This window comes from Symphalangus syndactylus, chromosome 8 (genome assembly GCF_028878055.3).
Source record: "Symphalangus syndactylus isolate Jambi chromosome 8, NHGRI_mSymSyn1-v2.1_pri, whole genome shotgun sequence".
NCBI lineage: Eukaryota > Metazoa > Chordata > Mammalia > Primates > Hylobatidae > Symphalangus > Symphalangus syndactylus.
This window is the reverse complement of record NC_072430.2, coordinates 36,679,293-36,701,545: the sequence shown is the minus strand read 5'-3', so window position 1 is coordinate 36,701,545 and position 22,253 is coordinate 36,679,293. Positions and strand designations below refer to the sequence as shown.

General features: G+C 38.0%; 1 protein-coding gene and 1 long non-coding RNA gene across 3 annotated transcripts; one reads left to right on the top strand and one right to left on the bottom strand.

The window, feature by feature from the left end:
- Positions 1 to 1,895: 1,895 nt before the first annotated feature.
- Positions 1,896 to 15,808, bottom strand: DIO2 (iodothyronine deiodinase 2). 2 transcript variants are annotated; one of them, XM_055288583.2, is made up of 3 exons: positions 15,587 to 15,808; positions 10,572 to 10,679; positions 1,896 to 7,626 (listed from the first exon to the last, which is right to left on the bottom strand). In XM_055288583.2, exons 1-3 carry the CDS (start codon positions 15,806 to 15,808, stop codon positions 7,027 to 7,029), a joined length of 930 nt encoding a protein of 309 aa, XP_055144558.1. In that variant the 3' UTR covers positions 1,896 to 7,026. The 2 variants fall into 2 exon arrangements, with proteins under 2 accessions (XP_055144558.1, XP_063500140.1); XM_063644070.1 differs by lacking the exon at positions 10,572 to 10,679.
- On the top strand, positions 15,678 to 21,672 carry LOC129487600 (uncharacterized). The gene is made up of 2 exons (XR_008659384.2): positions 15,678 to 15,824; positions 20,499 to 21,672. It is a non-coding gene; the product is annotated as an uncharacterized lncRNA (long non-coding RNA).
- Positions 21,673 to 22,253: the final 581 nt, after the last annotated feature.

Sequence of the window (22,253 nt, the reverse complement as noted above, 5' to 3'; positions counted from 1 at the left end):
AAGCTATGGACTTTGGGTGATAATGATGTGTCAATATAGGCTCATCAACTATAATAAATATATCACTCTGGTGAGAGATGTTGATAATAGGGGAGGATTAATCCTGTGTGGAGCAGGAGGTATATGGAAAATCTCCATACCTTATTCTGAAAGTTGCTGGTAACCTAAAACTTTTAAAAAATAAAATCTCTTTCTTAAAAAAAAAAAAAAAAAGCCACTGAGTTAATATCTGATATCTCTATATATTCGAGCCCTTCTTGCTCTCCTTTTTCTAGTAACAGATCCTACCCCCATTCAACAAAGTGGGCATGTTATGCAAATTGGTCCAATCCAAGTTCTTCCCTGGGAATAAGGTCAAACTCCATCTGAACCACTTTATAATGAAATTGTAAGTCAGAGGCTTCCCCTAGCCAGATCACCCAACATACAGAGAAGCTGGTCTGGGTGAAAAAGCTGGCACCCAAAAAAGAATGAAGACAAAAGACCTGGCAAGCACTGAAGGCTTCTATGTTCCTGAATCCAGTTGTTACTAAGGCAAGTTTTATCCCAATCATTTGCAGAGTTTGGTTATTTCAGCCAATAAGTTCCACTTTTGTTTTTGTTTTTTTTTTTTTTTTAGATTGACTTGGTCACTTGCAGGGTCTTAATGAATCCACAACAGGCTCCTTAAGGGAGTGTCTTAGTTTATTTTCTGTTGCTATAACAGAATACCACAGACAGGGTAATTTTTAAACAATAGAAATTTGTTTGGCTCACATTTCTGGAAGCTGGGAAGTCTAAGATCTCAGGGCCACATCTGGTGAAAGCCTCTTGCTGTGTCATAACGTGGCAGAAGGCATTACATGGTGAGAGAGGGCGAGAGTGCACGAAACAGAGAAACGGGGGCTGAACCTCATCCTTTTATTAGAAGCCCACTCTCCCATTAACTAACCCACTCCCTCCATAATGGCAATAATCTATTCAAGAAGGGAGAGCCCTCATAACCTAATCACCTCTTAAAGGCCCCACTTCCCAGTACTATTATATCAGCAATTAAATTTCAACATGAGTTTCAGAGGGGGCATTCAAACCATGGCATGAAGTCATGTTTTCACGAGTTTGGTTATATTATTTTTACACATTACATTGTACTTAGCACAGGGCCCTGCAAAGAATAGAAACTCAACAAGTAGTTGTCAAAGTAATGATTTTTTAAATTTCCTTTTGAAATTCTGGAATAGTATGTAAGATGCTAATATTAATAAAATTATTATGTGTAGGAAATCATGAGCAAGTTGAGTCTCAAGAGATACTCCTACTTTAAGTTGCCTGTTTTCCAAAAAATGTGCATATTTAACCATATCACAAACATATTCCTTTTCATTAACCGTCCATTGCCTCCGTAGAACATACCCTTTATACCTCCTCATAGTGAAAAGTGCTTGATATAAATGTGTTCAAATTTATCACATATTAATACACTGCCAATCATATAACAATATAGATGTGTGTGTATATAGTACATGTGTGTATGTGTGTATGTGTGTGTGTCATTTTAACCAACTTCTTGGAAAGTACATTAATTGCACTCAGAAAGCCTGAGATGTAAATCTAACAAAGTAAAAGTTGGCTCCACAGTCTCTTAAACAGGCCCCTTTCTATGAATTCTGTGTGTAACTTGTTCATAAATATGGAAAGTATCTGAAGATTTTCTTTTTACTTGTCTTGATTTCCTTGAAGACCCTGGCACGCAGCATGAGATTAAAATAATCTGGCATTACTGGCTACTTTGCCCACAAATACCAAGGAATAAATATTAGAATGATGGATTCTCTTTCCCTTGTCAACCATGAATATGTTCCAGCCTGGGGCAAGTTCTAGGGAGAAATGTTAAAATAAACAAAGAGAACCAAAGAGTAGCTTTATTCTTTTATTCAAAGTTCATTAAAATATAAGAACAAATTGTATAAGCACACATAGCACTCAGCACCAATATGATAACACTCTTTCTACTGATAATCTCCAAAGCAGTTCATTTTCTGCAACTGAGAAACACATATGAGTAGCATATGCACGCATGCATTCTCACCACATCTACCCAGGACTCTTAGCATCATGTTCCGAATATTCTCCTTGCCAGGGAGACAAAGATGGGGAGAGGCAAACTAATGTGACTACATCCAACCACTAACTGAGTCGATGACTCTTTCGTCAGTAGTTATCATCCGCACACTGGTCAACTCTGCACATCTCTGTCTCCCTCTTCGGGCGCCCGATTACTTGGGCTAGTGAGTCTGGTGACAATGTGATGCAAAACTAAACAAAACTGGCCAACATTCCCTACCCAATATCATTTAATTGCTTTGGTTATAAAGTACTGGATACTTATTTCTTCACATCCCCCAATCCTAATACACGTAAAAACCACACTGACCAGTGACATGGGCCTGGAGAAGTCTTGAGAGAATTTTCTTTATTTCCCATCCCCTTCTGTGGGTTTCTTTCATTTATGTGTTTACCTGTTTGTTTTTTGAGGGGAGGGGGAGAAATGGAGGGTTTGAGCCAAAATAGTGACTTCATTAAACATCTGCTGGGTCTTCGAAGTCTCAGTAAATATTGAATAAGCTCCCTGGAGCTCTGCTGTTGCTGCCTAAGACGGGCAGCCAGCCCCGACTTGCATGAGCAGTCTTGTTTGGATACCTGCACATGTTTGCTTTCTATTGGTTCAGACTCACCTTGGAACAGAGCTGGGTCTGTTAAGTCTGAGACCTTGCTTCTGGTACTATACACATAGGGCATTAGGAAGTGGCCCAATGTTTTGCTCATCCTAAAGCCACTCAATGACTTGCAGCAGCCTTCAGCCTTCCTTCAGTTGTGAGAAGTTTGTTTTCAAATCTTCCCAGATTGGTAGACCAAGCCCTCAGGGCCTTGTTCTTCCCAGTTAGCAACTTTCTAGCTCTCCCACCCTAGATCCTCTCTTTTCTTAGACAGCCTCAGGACATGACCAAGAGTGTGCCAATTGCAAAGTGGAGATTGGTACTTAAGCCCCATTTCAGAAGTGTATATGAAGAGTGGGTTTGGATTATGTTTTTAGAGTGAAGGAGGAAGTTGGAATCTGACTATATATATTTTAACTCTGATTTTTGGCAATACCATTTAGGAGAAAAAAAAGCCTCCTAAAATTAAAAGCCTTACTTTTAGTCTCCACTGCTGAGATACATGACATTGGGGATGTTCTGAAAAGCTCTAAATGCTAGTAAAGGTTTTCATTAATCCTTCAGTGGGACAGAAGTCAGTGGGTCTACATTTTTCCTTTTTCAATGGTCATATGATCCTAATTAAAGTTATTTTCCAAACCATCAGTCAGAGGTCAGGTGGAACAAATGTCCAGATTCATCCATCCTCTTATGATTGACATAAAGAGAAGTCCTGTAAATCAGTCAATTCCTCTTGCTTTGCACATAGCCCATAGGGCATGCTGAGGACACCTTGTAATCCACCTTTGAATTTTCCCAAAGGCATACATATTGTCTCTAACCTGCCCTCTAGAATTTTATGCAGCAAGGCAGCACCAACATGTGACCTCACCATATTTCATAATTTTTATTTCAGAGCCCAAATAGTAAAATACACTTAGGCAAAATGAAAGACAATAGGCTATTCTTCCCACCGTGATGAGAGAATAAGCACCTCCTGGTTAATGGGAGAAGAATTTAACTAAACAGATCACTGGGAAGTCGATATTACCAAAAATCAAGGAGATGTTCTATAAATGAGGTGAAGACACAGGACCAGAGACCCAATGTGAAAAAAGAAAGTCATGTAAGTTAAGTGGCTGTCACGTAGCTATACAAAACAGGAACAGTTACTAATCTGCCTCTAAGGAGGTCAGTTACATTTTAATAGCTGTATGAAACACTTCTACATTACTGTGCAGGCATCTCCATTCATGCCCATTCAAGAAAATCATTGTTGATCCCACTAGTATTTTAACTAAGCAATAAATAAAGTCAGTTTTTGATAGTTCCAAGACGTAAGTCTTTCAAACAATAAGTGTTTGAGTAAACCCAGATGCTATGATAATATCTAAAATTTCTTGGAAACTATTTCAATAATAGACAAGCTAATGAAGCTTAAAAGGCTAAACTAATAGCTCCATGTAAACACAGCCTATGGGAGAAACATGATTAGGAACTAAGAGAACTCAGACTTTTATATATGATATACATATATCATAGATTTATACTGATATATAAATAGATACACTTTTCCCTGTGAGACTAAGAACTACAATTCTTCAAAGGAACATACCTTATAAAACATATGATACGTACGTGAGTATTGGCAATCTAATAATTTCTCAGCATATCAGCTAAAGCATTGATTTTCCTCTACCTCAAAATAATTAGTTATTGTTAATTTCATAAAAGAATACATCACAAGAAATCATAAAAATGCGTGTTGCGATAAATACGTTACATAATTACAGGCTTAACCCTGATAACACCAAGACATTCTACATAGTGTAGGATTCCTGAGCTTTGTCCATTTTCTCCATTGGCCCTTCCACAGCCTTTCTTCCAGCCAGAAATTCTTGCATATTCTATTGAACATCTTCCTCCCTGATAGCCTATGTCTTTCTGTTTCCTTCCTCTGCTTCATTTCTCCATTGGGCTAACCTCAGGGAGAATTGTCTGCACACATAAACGACCTCCTTCTTTAAAAATATAGCACAACTGGGTGATTTTTCCATCATCCTTTTCCCCAGTCGACTAGCACTGCCTCAGCCAAATCTCATCCCCCCACCGGCTTATCTGACATACTGTTACTTTATCGTACATATAGAACAAAGGGGAAGTTTAAGGACAACAGTGTGAATGTGCTGCAACCAGGTTTTTTATTTCACTGCTTTAGGGTCCCACGTAAATCTCAACACCATTTTGAGGTTAAAAATCAATGGGGGCAGAGATAAGCCTTGAATGTACAGGTTAACAACTGAGGAATCTGAAATAATTATTCTCAATATGATTTTCCAGCAACTCATTAGATAATGCAATTTGCTTTGTTTCTTTGTGGGTGGTTTTTACAGAATTTAAAACATTAGAAAGCTGATGTTGCCATGAAAAATCAGTCTCAATGGAGCTTTAGTATTTACACAATATACCAGCTAGTGACATGACTGATATGCTGCTCCCATTTAAAAAAAATAAAATACTTTTGGTTCTTGCACACCTAGTTCTCATTCTTTTCTCATTTCAGGCAACTAGTTTAAGAATGTATTTTCAACTTTAGTTTTTTTAATCCATTCTATTTATTTTTTATTCAGTTATTAATGGAGTGGACAAAAGATCCTTTGACTGTACCTTTAAATACAATCATATACAATGATTTCATAATAGTCTCATATTTACCAAAAAGAAATTATGATATGAAATTGGTTGGTCCATTCTTTTGGGGGCTATAATCTTTAAATATTACTTATGGGTAAAACTATAGTGTCTATTTTAAAAGGAAAAAATATTTTTTATATATATTTTTTTAAATAGCATTATAATCATATACTATAGGGACTTTAGATTACTAAACCTCAGCTAATGGGACAAAAGGAAGATCCAAGTCCAAATTCAAATGTCAATGGAAATTCCGTGATACCAGGGGTTGCCTTATAACAAAGCCTCCAAAATGATCGATCAGAATTATCTCTAACTTCCTCTTCTTCTATTTTGCAATGGAAGTAAGCTTGTTTGTTTGCACCTATTCTTCATTATAGCTCACCTACTTTGGGAGGAAATCAAGGCTGTGCTGAATGGCCATGGTACCTACCTCCCACAGCAGCTGAGAATATATATACATATATTTGTATGTATGTATGTATGTATGTATAATTTCTTCAGCTCAGCATTCAGAGAGAACACTGCTATAGAGACTGAGATTAGGAATGACTTGGGCCACATAGAAATTGTAGGAATGGGGAGGAAAAGACCAGCACCACCAGACCCACTGGTTTTCCTTTAATAGGTATCATGGGGTCTAATTAACCCACTGAAAATATACATACCACATACATGGTTCAAAAGTAACTATTTCCAAAAGAAACCCCTCACAATTACAAATATTTAAGTATTTTTTTTTCTTTCAATCCCCCCTTTCTCCTCTCTAGGAGCATATGACAAATATATTGTTTCTATATGTGTATTCTCTATGCCACTTTTAGTTGAGCTCCTTCTTCTTTTTCTGGCCTTGTGTATGTTTCTATGTTTCTGTGGCTAACAAATAAGTCCCACTCTCTACAGCTTAAGGGTGAAACCCTGTGAATTTTCCAAATCTTTCTGCCTCCTCTTTCCTAGCATGTCAGTTTCATTTCTTTTTTAGCACTCTCTCCACCTGCCTAGAAATTAACCCGCAGATTACAGATGATCATTCTAACCTCCCAGATTGAGGGATCATTCTTGGTATCTGGAAATATACCAGTAATTTCTGGGATATGAAGACTGAGAGCACTGCATGGCTAGAAGCTGGAACATCAGAAACGACTCTAACATAAGGTCTAACCTTAACACCAACGTCTAACCACATGGCCTGGGTTCAAGGACTTGTTGTAATATTTGGGAATTTTCCAAGTGGGCTCCATCCATGCCAAATAGAGCCAAGGCAATACCCTTTATCTTAACGTAGACAGTAGCTTCCCTAATGTAGTAATTATTCAGGTAAGTCTTTTCTTCTGGTCTCAAAGCATGCATCAGATGTATCAGTTCCTTCTCAATGCAGAATGAACACATGCTGAATCAGGGTTTCTTCCTCTCCATCTTGGGATCTTTTCACATAAGGCTTTTTACTAAGAAGAGAGTTGATACGGCTACTTACTCAGCCCAATGCCATTTGAGTAGTGAAAGAAGTATGGAGCTGTTAGAGATTCATGTTCTTCCGATAGATAAACTCCTGTCTTTCAGTCAGCCAATAGGGCTCTGTTGAAATATGGATTCAGTTCTTAATTTCTTTGCCTTTATATAACTTTTTAAAACAATAAGCTCTCTTATAATCATACCTTTAACCAGCTAATCTAGTTTTCTTTCATCTCTTGCTGAAATTCTTCTCCAGCCAATGCCGGACTTCTTGAAGGTTGTAGGAGAAGGGGCCCTTTCCTCCCAGATAAGCAATTTTCTGTCTCTGCACAATGCACACACGTTCAAAGGCTACCCCGTAAGCTATGTTGGCGTTATTGTCCATGCGGTCAGCCACAACTCGGCACTGGGGCGGCAAGGAGAAACGCTCCAGAAGCTGCTGGGCTGCTGCACATCGATCTTCCTGGTTCTGGTGCTTCTTCACCTCAAAAGACAAAGAGGAGTCCCCAGGTATCGCCCAGCCATCTGATGGATGAGCCTCATCAATGTAGACCAGCAGGAAGTCAGCCACCGAGGAGAACTCTTCCACCAGTCTGCGGAAGGCTGGCAGCTGGCTCGTGAAAGGAGGTCAAGTGGCTGAGCCAAAGTTGACCACTAGTGGGCGCTCAGGGCTGGCAAAGTCAAGAAGGTGGCATGCGGCTCCCTCAGCTATCTTCTCCTGGGTACCATTGCCACTGTTGTCACTTCCTTCTGCACTGGAGACATGCACCACACTGGAATTGGGGGCATCCTCACCCAATTTCACCTGATGGTAAAAAAAAAAAAAAAGAAGAAGAAGAAGAAGGCAAGAGTATCACATTAAACACATTGCCACTTGAATTCACATTAAATAGTTACAATTGGCTCTAATAGAGTGTGTTATTTCCTTCAGAGCATGTGGTAAACATTTATTGATTTTAGTAAAGAGGCATCATGGCAGGTAATGTAAAGAATGGCCCAAAAGATAATAAAAGTCTTTTTCATTCCGTATAGTCACTGAAGGTAATTATTTTCATCATTGAAGGCACTGGAGTTAACTCTTTTTAAAATTAAGCCAAGGCTGGTATTCTTTACTATCCTTATTTTGCTGTCAATTCTTAACATGCGTTCTATAACAAATGATTAATTGACTTCATTTTAAAAGTTAGAAGCAAATGGTCTACTTTAAGACCAATTATCAGGGTCTTGGACATGGTGCCTCTTTCTGAATTCTGAAACACCAGGCAGGACCTTTATTTCCTTGCATGATACTAAGTCATTTAATCTCAACCAATGGCCAATGATACCAGTGGGCTCTATTCTTGGCCAGATCTAGAAAACCTGAGGTCTACCATTTATAAGAAGGGTTACTTCCACTTAACCTTTTTAGTGATTCAGCTTTCCCACCTGTAAAATGGAAATAATAATGCCTGTCTTCCACATATGGCAACTGGAGGACAACATGAGAAAAAGAACTCTTTGTGCACTGTAACTGTATGGGTGTGTGTTGTCCTTATCAGATGCTACCCCACCATGTGAAAAAGAACATCATCATTCTTGGGCAATTCTGTGTTTGTTTTTGTTTTTTTAAATACCCTGAGCAAAGCTTTGCACTCTCCTCAATATGGCATCCTCCCTGGAGGCTTCTACTGCCACTGCTTACAAGGTGGTTCTTACCACTCCAACCTTACAATTTCCATTAAAAAAAAAAATAAAAAACAGACAAAAAGAAACAAAAATGGTTACTCCAGAGTTCTACTTTAAGTCAATTTCTTATTTTCCATGTGTGCTTGTTTCCCTCTTTTTATCTAGGAAGTCACATTAAAAAGTACTTTTCTACCCCACAATTTGTTAACAAGCTCCTCTGAATTATAAAATATTGGGGCAGAAGAGGTAGAGATAAAAATTGTTTCATGTGCTCCCTTTGCACATGGTTTAAATAGTTGAAAACAGAATGAAGGAAAGTTTTCAGCCTTTGAATCTGTAAATTGATCATAAAAGCAGGCAACAATAAAAGAGCCAATTACTTCAGTTTGAATTAATACAGTTGGATCTTCCTTAGAATGGTTTAATCAAAGCCAATAACATTAGGGACAACTTAGAGACAGTACAATTGATTTTTATATACTATCCTTAATATTACAATATACTTCCAACTGGGTCGACTTATTTCCCTCATATACATATAGCCACACATGATGCTACTGTTAATCGAAGTCACTTAGAAGTGAGTTGTTAAAGATGTAACAATCCAAACTGATATAACACACTCATGGGCTTTTATTCAGAAGCTTCTATCTAATGTTAATGCATAACTCATTTTAACTGTAGAGAAAGAATTAAAGTTCTTTCTCTCCCTTCTGAAAAATCCTAGCAGGGAAGGTTTGAAATAAGCATTATTAGTGTTCTAAGAGAAATCTTACTGTAATAATCTTCCTTCTCAGAAAGGAAGCTGCTGGTGTGATTTAAGTAAATACATTTGTTTTTTAGTCACCACCACAGAGAAAATTATTTTACTTATACTAACTTTCTTGATTAATTTGCAAGTGACACTAGATGGAGAAATCTAATAAGCACATTTAGCTGGATTCTTTCGTATGAACTACACTAGTGTTTAAGGCATGAAAATATATGTCAAATTTAAAGATATACACATTGAAGGTATTATAAACCTTTTAATCCATGCGTTCTTTTTGTACTTCTTTTTTTATAGATCTAGGTAGTGGATAGCAGTCTCTTCTCTTTAGATCTTTCCCATTTGAAATAATAGTAATGATTCTAGAAGGGATGTTTTAACAATATCATGTGTACTGTGTGCCTCAACATACTGTGATAAGAAGACCTAAATGCATTCAGATGAGTCTGCTGTAGTGACTTCCTGTTAAGTAAGCAACCTGTACACTTGTAGGTTCTTGATAGGTAAAAACACTCTTCTGCATTTTGGAATCATTTTTGAAACCTATGAACAATTAGGTGGCCTTGACAAATGGGCCTCTAACCCCCTGATTCATCCAAGCAGACCTGTTGATCCTTTCATTATGTCTGATTATTCAACTGAATAATCTAATCTGATGCTTTAGTCACAGGAGCTTCTCTTATTACCTGCAGTAAATTTTCTTGGAAAGTTAAAGCACCTTCTTCTTCTTAGAAACAATGTATACTTCAGCTGCAGAATTCTTTCCAAAACACAGACTAATTTGCCTTGGGAAATTTAGAGTAAGTACAACACTGTCACTCTAAAATAAAAAAATTAGGAAAGTTAACCAAATTCATAATGCTCTTTATGTGGGGGATTTAGCATTTTGTTAGGATTAGGGTTAGACTGGAAAGTATTTATTTTATTGAATGAATGCTAGTTGTTATAAAGCTAGGTCAGTGAAGAATTTTACGCTTAATGATAACCCTGACCTGCAATGAACATAATCATATTTGGGTGACGGATAAGCTCACTGAGGCAGGTAAATTTAGAAATATGAATCCTGGAGCCCTCTCATAGAGTATTACCATAATCAGCCCTCAGTGTTATTGATCTGTCCTTGATTTTCTCATCTGGTCAGTGCACAAAACAAATGTGGCCTATTCTTTTTATTTTGTTGAGCAGCCAGGGTCCCTTACTGAATGTTATAATGTCATAAATGGATATTCTCATTCATAAAGGTGCCTAGGCAAGAGAAAATGCATAGATAAAATTAATATTATTAATAAAACTAAGAAGGAAAAACACACACCCACCATCCATAAATCCAAATGTGAGTAGACCAGTAGTCTGCTTTTATAAGCTTCATATACTAGTCATAAAATGTGTCCATCTTTGCTAAAACCTGATGGAGGACAATTTAGCTAAAATAAAGAAAAAAAAAAACTTTTTTTAGATATGGAAGTTTCCTTTAACCTAAAAGAAAATATTCTAAAAGGATATTACTGTTCATTCTCATCTCCCCATTTGGTCACCATAAAAATTAAATTCCTAATAGACCAGAGTTTCAAATGGAGAACTTCTTGGTTTGCTGGGTTATGCACCCTGCTGAGACAGGCTGGGAGAATCACCATTGTCTTCGATGATGGAAGATTCTTTGCTCTCCCCAGGAGCAAAGCATTCCTTGACACAGAGCCAAAATGATGAAGAAAATAAAGTTGGTCCCATAATAACATTTAGGCTGCAGGAAAGAAGCTCAACAAAAACAAGTTATCCCCTGGTACTCCCAAACTTTGTTTTAATTTCCCACAGTGGCACAGAAAGTCTGGCCACAAGTTACCTATCATCTTAATTTCTCCTTCTTAGAGGGTTTGTGTTTGGTTTTTGTCCTTAATGAGACATATTTGCCAAAGAGGCATTCAAAAGGCATTTTTTACTCTTGCGGAAGAGTAATTAGGTCGGTACCTCTTTCCCTGCCAGCATTAGCCGCTCTAAAGAGAACCCTGCCCAGTATTTAATGCCCAAACACAAGAAGCATCATTTCCACTAATTGGTCTTGAAGTTCCGATGTTCCCAAAGGGTCCCTTTATTTTGCAAGGATCAGAAAGGACATACGTAAAATGTGATATTGTCATCGCTGACTTTTATCTCTCTCATCTGCACTATTACAGTGGTCCTTTCTTATGTTTTTGCAAGCAATATCAACACAACACCAACAAAGGAGGTAAATAAAGGATTTGCATTTTTACAACAGAAGACATCTCTGGGCCAAGTTCAAATGTTATAAATATGAACATGAACATAAACATACAGCATATATAAAAATTTGATTCCCTTGATGATGTTCAGTGTTCAGTGCGTGGGGAAAAAGGAAGTGCTGCTTTAGCATGTGGACTGTGAAATGCAGGGCAAGGGGGAGAAAAGAACCATTCATCAACTAGAAGCAGAAAATACAGCATATACTACTAACCTTGTTTTTTGTTTTGGGATTTTATTTCTTTTTCTTTTCCACTGCCTGAGAAAGGCTTGTGGACAATATATCACATAATCTCATAACAGAAAGTAAAGCAAATTATAAAAACGAAGGGTGGGTGTGTGATAGCAGAATTTTCACACATACTTCTTGCTATCCAAAGCCCTGAAAATGGCTTTATTAACTATCAGGAAGTTTCAAATTCTTTGACATAATGACCAGGCTACATCAATGTCCTTAGAAACATGGCCAAACTATCATTAAGCAGAGATTTAACCATTTATATTCAGATTGGCCAAATAAATCAGAGTTGAAGAATAGGCTACGTACTCCTTCCTCTGAGCTCAATTCCCTTTTAGCTATTCTCTTTTTAATTTGTACCTTGAAAATGTAGCTCTAAACTCTATCATTCCCCAATGTTTTATCCAAGTGATGGACAAGCTCTGGCTGTGGCCTGCTTTGTGTTCTTTTGGGACTGTTTCTCTCTTAAAAGGGCCATTTTCCATTGTGGAAACTAGTGTCAAAGACTTGAGGTGAATGAAGAGGAGGAGGAGAATGTTAAAGAGACCCTTTCAAAACCAAAATTATATGTTCAAATGAATATGTTTTCTGTACCTCTGCAATATTAACGGTGCAGAAGCTAAACTGACTGTCAGCATCTATACTGTGTGTTTACTTTTACACTTCATTTAGGTAAGAGCCAGGCTCCCAGACAGAGCAGTTTGCTTATTGGTTGCATGTTTTTAGTCTCTGAGCACCAACACAAGGATATACTGTTCAGATGCAATGACACTGACTAAAGAAACTTAAATAACAAACACCTTTTATTCACTTCAGTGTCTCTCACCAGTGTCTATAGACTTTCCTTTCAATGAAAATTGTACATAGAATCCATCTCTTACTAAACTCACATTATCTTTAGAGGCTTCTCCATAAAATTAATTCAAATCCTTTTCAACCTTTTAAGAAAGGGTTTATTTAAAAAAAAAAAAAGAAAATATTTTGTTCTGTCTTTATTTCTGTGTTGCCCCTTGTGGAGGCAAAACACAGGGATAATACTTTTACTCCACTTTCTCTACGTGTCTTTCCAGGCATCTGACATGCAGCAACAAGGAGAATTAATAACGGCAAATCACATGTGTAGTTGTATCACATGGGCACACACCCCTCTCATCCTGGAAAACTTCACTTCTGGGGATGGGCAGCCTCAAAATAATGCAAGTCAGGATTATGAAATAGTGTGATGCCATCTCAAACAGAACCTCCTACAATGTCTCTAGAAATGACTACACCCAAAGACAGTGGCACAGATCACAAGAGCATTCAGAGAAGTGATTCAACCTGGTTGAGAGGTTCTGAGTGACCCTCAAATGCCACCACAGAAACCACCACCTTTGCCATACTTGAAGACAGAAAGAGACCATCATTCAGTTCCAGCTGTGTTCATAATGTTTCCATTTATCACACACCCAGTCCAGTCTTGTCTCTGGATATGTGGGTCCTGGGGTTGCTTCTGCACATGGTAGCTATTACATAAATCATCAAAAGCTAACATAATAACATCAGTCGTGAACTTGGTCACTAATCAAATCAGTAGGCAGGGACAAAGAAATACAGAAGAGGAATATACAAACCATATGCAAAAAGAAAAAACAAATCACTCATCCTTCCCAACTTCCTGGAATAGGAATAACAACATATTGCAACACAATGGAACACTATACATTGGTGAAAAAAACAATAAACTTTATTAAAGAGGTATTTGTTTGCTTTTCCATTTTATGTTCAATAAATTGCTTAATGGGAGAAACAACCTCACTTAATATGTGTGGGTAACATTACAGCACCCATTGTTTATGTCAGAGATGACTTTTTTCATGTTTTTCTTAATGAAACATGACATTTATATAAGAAATACATGTATATAAGTAAAATTCTTCCAATAAGTGTTTTGTTTTGTTTTGTTTTGTTTTACTTTATAGGCAAAAAGCAACTGTCCTTCCAAAAAGTAAGAGTTTAATATACTGAGATCAAATCACTGATATTTCCATGGTATCTGCTAACACGTATAAAATATGATGTTGAAGAGGGAACTTCCTAATTAATGGTATGTCTGATATACTTGCGTACTCCTCCACCTGCCTTCAAATTGCCTTCCACTAAAACAAACCATTAAAAACTTCCCATTCAATGTATACTTTTGTGGAAATGAAATGATCAATTCAATGTCTACTTTTCTAGATCTCTCGTCCTCGCTGACATGCACAATATAAATGAGTTTTTACTGTTAGAACTTTGAGCACCAATTCATATTCTCATAAAAGAATTTCCATCTACTAATAAGAGCTCTTGCTATTCACATTTTTAACAACAATAAACACAAACCCTCTTTAGGTTACTACCAATAATAAAGACATGTATTGTGGTAAAATTTCCCTAGTTCACAACAGATATTTTCTTCTTGAACATCTGATTTTCAGAAGAACAATCCTGTCCTGAATTCTTTGTAATTTTACAAGTTACTTCTTTTCTTTTCTTGGTGCATGGTTTTAGTTTTCTAGTGTTTATTTATGGAGGATGCATTCCCTTGCGCCTCTATTATTTCGAGTTCCCGGTCTCTGGTTCTAAGGTGCTGCCTGCCTAAAACACAACACTTCACTGAACACCTGGCTTCCATATTCCTCTAAAATACAGATGTACAGTTGCTTTTTCTGGCATCTTGGGCAAGGTCCCACAACACTTTTAGGGAAACCAAGATTGGCTATTTTGATAACTACTTTTGCCAAAATAGCTCATTCTCCTCAAGCCTGGTTGAGGGGGTGGAGGGGACCTTTAGAAGTCATATGGGCATAGCAGGTGGGGGAAAACTAACAGAAGACCAGGGCCAAAATCATCCTCTGTGCCCCTGAAGATCTTAGTTGAAAATGCTGTACTAACATCTCTCACCAGCAAAAAGCCTGGAACACAGTATTTTTCATTTAGAAACTAAGATCACTGCCTCTGATTTTGAGAGAGCAGCCCCTTACCTGAGCAGGTAAGGGAGACCACTGCTCTAATCTCATAACAGCTCTGAGATTTAATGAACCACAGACCCATCATCTCTTTCTAGGGCAACATATTTTATTTTTGAGAAACAAAGTAAAGGAGGCTTCCCTTACAAACGCTGGATTTCCAACAGCTAGTTTTCAGACTTTTCTTTTGCAAGTTGATATCTAGTACCTCAGGATCACTGCCTGAAAATCGCTTCCAAAGGGTTCAAATTTGAATCAATGTAGAGGAGGTGGCACACAGCTGCTGGCTTTCATTAACTCTTACCTCTACCAGAAACCAAGCAGCTGTGATGCCCAATGACAATTTCTATGACCATTTTCTTATCTTGTCAACTCTCTGAGAGTTTTGAGTAGCATTTCTCATTTCTTGCTTTTCAGTACCCACCCCTCGAACATACTTCCTCAGTGTACCTCACACAGCCTCCCATCCAGCAAAAAAATCAAAATTCTAGTTTATGGCAAGAGCAGAATAAATGCAGCAGTCTCCTCTTCCCCATCATTTTCTGACTTTTCCCAAGTTATTGTACCAGCACAAATGCCTTCTACTCCCAAATCACAGCAAGATATTAATAACCCTTAGTAGAAAGACCCCTTATTAGGTCACACAGCGTCATTATGGCTTAATAGCCGTCACCCTACCAAGCTAACATGTGCAGCAGGTGTGGAAAGTAAACTTAGAGGCTCACTTGGCAGCCCCACAAATAGGGCTTCACAGCTCTCACCCCAATCTCCCAGTGGTCTCTGGTCCCCAGCATGTGAGCCCCTGCCCCTGTAGACCTAGGGAGAAGCCCTTCTCAGCTCAGCTCACCTGTTTGTAGGCATCGAGGAGGAAGCTCTTCCAGACGCAGCGCAGTCCCTCTGAGGTCAGCATGCGCCGCCACTCTCCGCGAGTGGACTTGGACCGGCTCAACAGCAGCACCACGTGCTTGAGTAGAATGACCGAGTCATAGAGAGCCAGGAAGAGGCAGTTGGAGAAAAAAACTGGCAGAATTTGCAGTGTGATCAGCAAGTCTATGCTGAGGATGCCCATCTTCTCTGCCTCCTGAGTCAGTTCCCTTGTGCGCTCTGGTTCCCCTTCACCCTCTTATTTAAAAGGGGGGTGGTGATAAAGGGGGTGGGGGAGGTAAGGGGGAAGGTTGGGGGGTGGGGGAGAAGGGGAAAAAAAACTAAATTAAAGGAAGCTCAAGTTGTCTCCTCTTTCAAAGAAGCAGAAATGGCAAGACTAAGTCCAGTCTCTCCAGCCCAGCAGTTGGAGTGTGCCCATCAATTCATTCAATTCGGAGCTGCTGCTTTTTTTTTTTTTTTCAGGATTTAAGATGTTAAAAAAAAAAAAAAAAAAAAAAAAAAAAACTGGCGTACTCGTCCCTAATCCAGTTACCCCTGTCAGAGTCCGTTAAAGACAGGCAGTTCTACTTTCATTTCAAGCACCTATGAGACTGTGGCAGAGATTTTAAAATTTTCTTTAGCCTTTCATTGTCTCTATGCTCTTTAAACGTAGCCTGTTTCTTTCTTGAATTGCCAGAGTTTTTTTTTTTTTTTTAAATGTGCTTTAAGGGTAGTTTTTTTTTCTTTCTTTACTCTGTTTTACACACACTTTCTGTGCTTCTCTTTCTCCCAGTCTCACTCTCTCCCTTCCCCAGGAGCGACTGACTCCTCTTTTTTCTCACTCTCTGTCTTTCCCTTCTTGCTATCTGTCTGTGGTGCAAAGTGCCTCTCTCTGCAGCCCAGTGAGTCTCCCTGATGCCTTTTATACATTCCCTGGCTAATTGCTGCAATAGAGAAATGAAAGCCTAATCTTGGTAAAGATCTTGACGTCATTGAGAAAGAGGGCTTTACTTTGGCCAGGACTGCAGTGAATAGAAAAGCAAAACTCAACAACTTTTTTTTTTTTTGTAGAAGGGGTGGGGGAGAGACAGTGGAATTTTGCTTTGTGATTTAAAGAGAGAGAAAAAAACTAATACCCTTGACAGCTTTCAGGAAATGCTTCCAAACTTTGGGAAAAGTAATTTAATATAATGTGCAGATTGATATGGCCAACACTCTCTCTTCCGATTATCATTATCATTAATTTATGAGGGGTTTTGGAAAGAAAGGATCCTGGAAGGCAGGTAGAAAAAAGGAAGAGTTATCACAGGTGGTTTTGCTCTGTTTCTTGGAAAATATGAACATTTATATACAATCTTTATACCTTTATACCATGACTCCAACTCTTCGTAAGATCTGTGACCTAGGTCCTTTAAATTTTTTTGAGTCATTATTTAAGAAAATGCAAAGTGAGTTGTAGGTGGAAAACTTGTAAACTATTTGAGTACCATCACAGCATTTCTTTAAAGCTTCTTGCAGAAACTTGAATACAGGTTTCTTTTTAGTTTTACCCAAGCTTCTAATGAAAAAAAAAAAAAAAATCCAAGTTCCTCCAGACAGGGAAGGAGCTAGGCGACATTCTCTTAGCTTCATTTTGCAGATAAAATTAAAACTTTCCATTGAATAGCATTAAGAAGCCATAAGGCTGAGAAATTAATTATTTATGAAAGCTCTTTAAATTTGGTGTTTCACCTGCTTCTGTTAGCATAACCCCTAAGAGACGTGATACTTTAATTCCTTTTTGTTTGAAAAAAATTTAATTAAATATATAGGAAGTTAAGAGCAGACTGAATTGGTTCAAGGTGCCACATTGACCATTGTTCATTGGCTTGCCTCTCCCGTGAGTTTTTAGGACAGATATTTAGGCAGACAATACTTTGGCAGAATGGCATGACCCCCACTTTATTCTACCTTTTCATCCTGTGTTATCTAATAGATCACCTCTAGGAATTATGTTTTCTTGGAAGAAGGTAAGGCAAGTACAGACTTTGGGATGGGGTGTAAAATTGTAATTGAAAATTAATTAGCTGAGTTTTCTACGTAGCCAGAGCTCTCATTAGGCATAAGCTAAGCAGTAGGTGCAAGCCTGCGGTTAGTGTATTGCATACTTTTTCCATGTGGCTAAAACCTTCATGATCACAGAAATAATTTAAAAGCCTAGACAAGAGTCAGTAATTTGTCGTCCCGTGAGCTGAATTCTGCACATTAATGCATTTTGTTTGGTTGGCAGGTTGCTTTTTTGCCTTTAAAAAAACAATAATCAAAAGAGAATGCCTTTAGTTTCCGTGAGACCAGGGATTCTTGTCCACTTTGTTCACTGCTACCTCCCCAACACCTAGAACCATGCTTGGCGCACAGTCGGCTCATTGAGGATGTTCTGAATGAATGAATGAACAGGGCATGCAGAGGGCCTCTGCATTGCTCTACACTAGGGGGCACCATTCACATACAATATGATGTGAATGGGGGTGCCCTGGAATTGTAAAACGTGGTGGCCTTGTGCAATGCCCTCTCTTGTGACACAACCCTCAGCATTCCCTACAAATTCTTTCATTTTTTTCGTTAGTTTGGCTCCTGATGAGTTTTGAATTTGCATCTCATGGACGAAATTGTTAAAGACTTCAAAGTTTAGAAAAATAATATAAACCACATAGAAAAATTATATCTTCCCTATGACTAGCATACAATGTTAGCAAAATAATATTACTAATATATGCAATGTACATTTACTGCATGTATCTTCTCAAACTACTCAATGTCCTTATGGGAAAAAACAAAGAACAAAGGCAGGGAGTTGACAACACGGTATTTTAACTGGTGGAGATGTGAAAGCTATATTGCCATAGTTCCCACCAACAATGGCAGAAGGAGGTGTAGACTCAGGAAATGCTGCTTCCACTCACTGCCCAGGCCTTAAAATCTCTCCCCTTCTCAGACCTTCATTCTACCTTGATGGAATTAAACCAGTGCTCCCCTGCAGTGGAGACTTCAGCAGCTTTAAACCAATTCTCTCTCACTTGCTTTTGCTCTGAAGGAGGAAAGTATGTTTGTAAATGGCAAGCTAAGGACAGGGATTGATAGAAAATCAGAAAAACCTTTCTTTTAAATGTGAAGTTCAAAGCATATCCAGATTTTAAGTGATTATAAATTAGAATTAGGACTCTGTTGGGGGCTTTTGTTTCTGTTTATTTATTTATTTATTGAGGTTAGAAGCGTTTGATGGGATTTTTTTTTTTTTTAAATAAGAGAACAAAAAGATACACAGCCAATCTGGTTATGTCATTTCTCAGATTTCTTCTATCATTTTTCTAAATGAATGAATAAACAAATCACAAAACTGAGGGCCATTCCTCTAGCAGATAGACAATCTGTCCATCCAAGAAATTACATTTCTCCAAAGCTATTTCTTTTTTTATTTATGGTGCACAATTGCTTGTTCCAGTTATTAAGAACATTTATTACATTGATTTTCAATTAAGATTAAGTAACAGAATAATCCTAAGGTGACAGAGTATGACTTTTCCCATCATATAGATGAGAGAAAGCAGATTACTAAAATTAGGGAGTCCAAGCTGGTGTTGGGATATTTTCCCTAACTCTAAATAAGCCTCACTTTTTTTCTTTAATGTCTGTTATGGGTCCTGGTCATTACTCTGATAACCAAAACCCTTGTTGAAAGTGGTTTGCTAGTAATTTAATCTTCAAAATGGCAAAGGCTGTGAGGACTTCACATCTGTTTAAGACTGTCCCGACTCAAGTTCCTTGTTTAGATTTCATATGTTCTTTCAAAGGGCTTGGTTATCTTCTTGGTCATGTATGTGCTCTTAGCAATCAAAAAGTAATGAGTTAAATGCAAACCAACGAGGGCCATGTCAGTTGCATTTCCCCATACGATGTTCTACACGGGTTTTAAATTCCAAAGAGAAGCAGCCTAGGGCAAAATTCTTTGGGCTTTTTTTTGAAAAAACCTTTGCAAAATTGTTTAACTTTTCTATATTCCCATAGTAAAAGAGCATCATGTCCCACTGTTGCCTCTTTCTGGTTGGAAAATAACAAGCATATGAGTCACAAGCCTTTCTTTAGTCCTCTTCTTGACTCTAAAATTGAGATTGAGAAAATAAAGTTGGATAATCTGAAAGCAGACTTGGAAATTTTAAGTACAACAGTTGCCACTACTATTTCCTTATTCTTATTTGAAAGAGCAGAAGAACATCCAGATAGTCCTGTGATATTAACAACTCATACCATGGACTTTCAAGCTGCCTTTGTTTCATGGAATTTTGTTCTTTCTAATTCCAGTGATTTGTCAAGTGCATAATAAAAAAAAATGGCATTTCATTTTTACTTTCTTAAAAACATGTCAAATGAATACATTATAAATCCAAAAATGTCTGGAAACAGCAGGTATGCTGATTTTGGATTTGAGAATATGGTTGCCATACATAACCCCTAAAACAGTGCCGCTCTTATCAGAGCAAGGAATCACAAACTGTATAACCTTCTGCTTCCATTGGCTCTGTGCCTGACAGGGAGTTATGACGAACAGCTTACACCACAACTACTGAATCACTCAAAATTCCCTGTGGGCCCATCCATTCCACAAACACAGCCGTGTTCTCTGCCTTGTGATGAACGGAGAAGCTCAATGGATAAAATACACAATCCCAGAGTAAACTCTGACACACCTTGAGCAAAGCAACTTGAGGGCGGGAGGGCAGGCTGACGCCTTGGGAGGTATGAGCATTCTCTCCCAGCAGCCCTCTTCGTAGGTTCCTCTGTAGTGCTGGCAGACAGCACCCACCCGAGGTGTTAATGCATTCTTCCCTCAGTAACTGTTGCTTCTCTTTTTTTTCCAGGCTACCTACTGGTAAGACAGAGGGGGAAAAAAAGACAAAGGAAATAAAAAGGAGAGGGAAAGCAAAAATGAAGAGAAAAAGGAAGGTAAAGATGGTAGGAGAAAGGCAGGGAAAGAAAAGATTCAATGAGTTGCCAGTGGAGGCCACCAACAGACAGCCAATTAATGCCAAATGTGGCGATGCTTTTTGTGAGGCAACAGTTGTCCGGTATCTGGATGAAAGCCACCACCGCATTTCACAGAGGCCACAGAACAGCTGTTAGGAGACAACAATAGACTTCACTTATGATTGGCCTGGTCTGGATCCACAATGATAGCCAATCCTCTCTCCCTGCTGCCCAAACCTCTCCAGGTGCCTTGACTGTTATTTGGTTTTAAGAACAGTTTATCAACCTCTAGAGACACCTGGAGTTTGGGATGGTGTGGGAAGAGGGGTGGTAGGGGAATCGAGAAGAAGACTTTGTAAAGTTATACATGGTGAATTCATTCAGCATCAAAAAAAAAAAAAGAAAGAAAAAGCTCAAAATGAGGAAATTGAACTCACCCTTTTTTTTCTGAAACTGTGACTCAATCTCTTCTTTCTCCCTAAATCCTTGACCCAATGCAGTAGACCAAAAGAAACAAAGGAAAATGGTCAAAAAAAGTCATCATCTCTGGAACAACATTTCCTTTACTACGTTTCATTCGTCAGCTCATAAGAAACCACCAGATGATATTAAGTTTTAAAATAAAATAGGTCATTCTTTATAAAAGGCTTTACAGCAGCTTTTTAAAAAAGTCACTTATCCATCACCTCCCTCATATGCTGAATATGTGAACACCAAGCATGACAAAATATACTAAGAAACATGCTGGCTCATGCCATTTCAGAGGTAATGGTGTAGTTTGTTCCCACTGAGAGCAAAGGATGCCACACCTCCTCTCTCAAGAATCAGTACACTAAGTAAGGCTCAAAGAAAATAAACTAGATATTCTATTCTAACCTCAGTGGAAATGAGGAAGCTAATAGAATTAACTGTAGCATGACAAATTTCTGTTTGGTAAGAGGATAAAATACCTGCAATGAGGATGATTGTATAATGAGTGCGTTACCAAGGGAGGTTATGAAAATGTTATCAGTGGACTCACAAGGTAGGGAGGAAGGCTAGTAAAATAATCTCTCAAAACCTTTTTAAGCTTGTGGTACTCTTAAAATAATGATTCAGAATAAGTTACTACATAACATTACATAAACAACACAACTGAGCAACTGGCGGAACACAATAATTTATAAATTATTGTTCTGTTTCCACTTCAATTTTGAAGACTAAATTTTTTGTCAGATTAAGTGAATCCTTATGCTTTTCTAAGAGGTAGTAGACAGGAAAGCATTTGTCTTCCAAGGACAAAATATAAGGCATGAAATTCGAATCTATTTTTACATCCAGTCTCATTTATTAGATGGACACTGGGAGTCTTTTATCAGGATGTGACCACTTAGCTAAATGATTATTTTCAAAACAGAGATATAAACAAATTTCCAAATAGCCATGCTTTACTATGTCAGGGGAATTTTCTGTCATGTTTTAAAGATTCTATATCTGCCTTCCCAAAATAAAACCAAGACATTTTATGATTTATCAGTAATGAGCTAAATGATACACAAATCTAGGACCTCAAACTCCTCAAAGCAAATATCTCTATTGCTTTCTGATAAATGTTAAATAATACCAACTCACTCAGCAGTTTGGCATTTGCCTTTTATCAAGAGATGTCA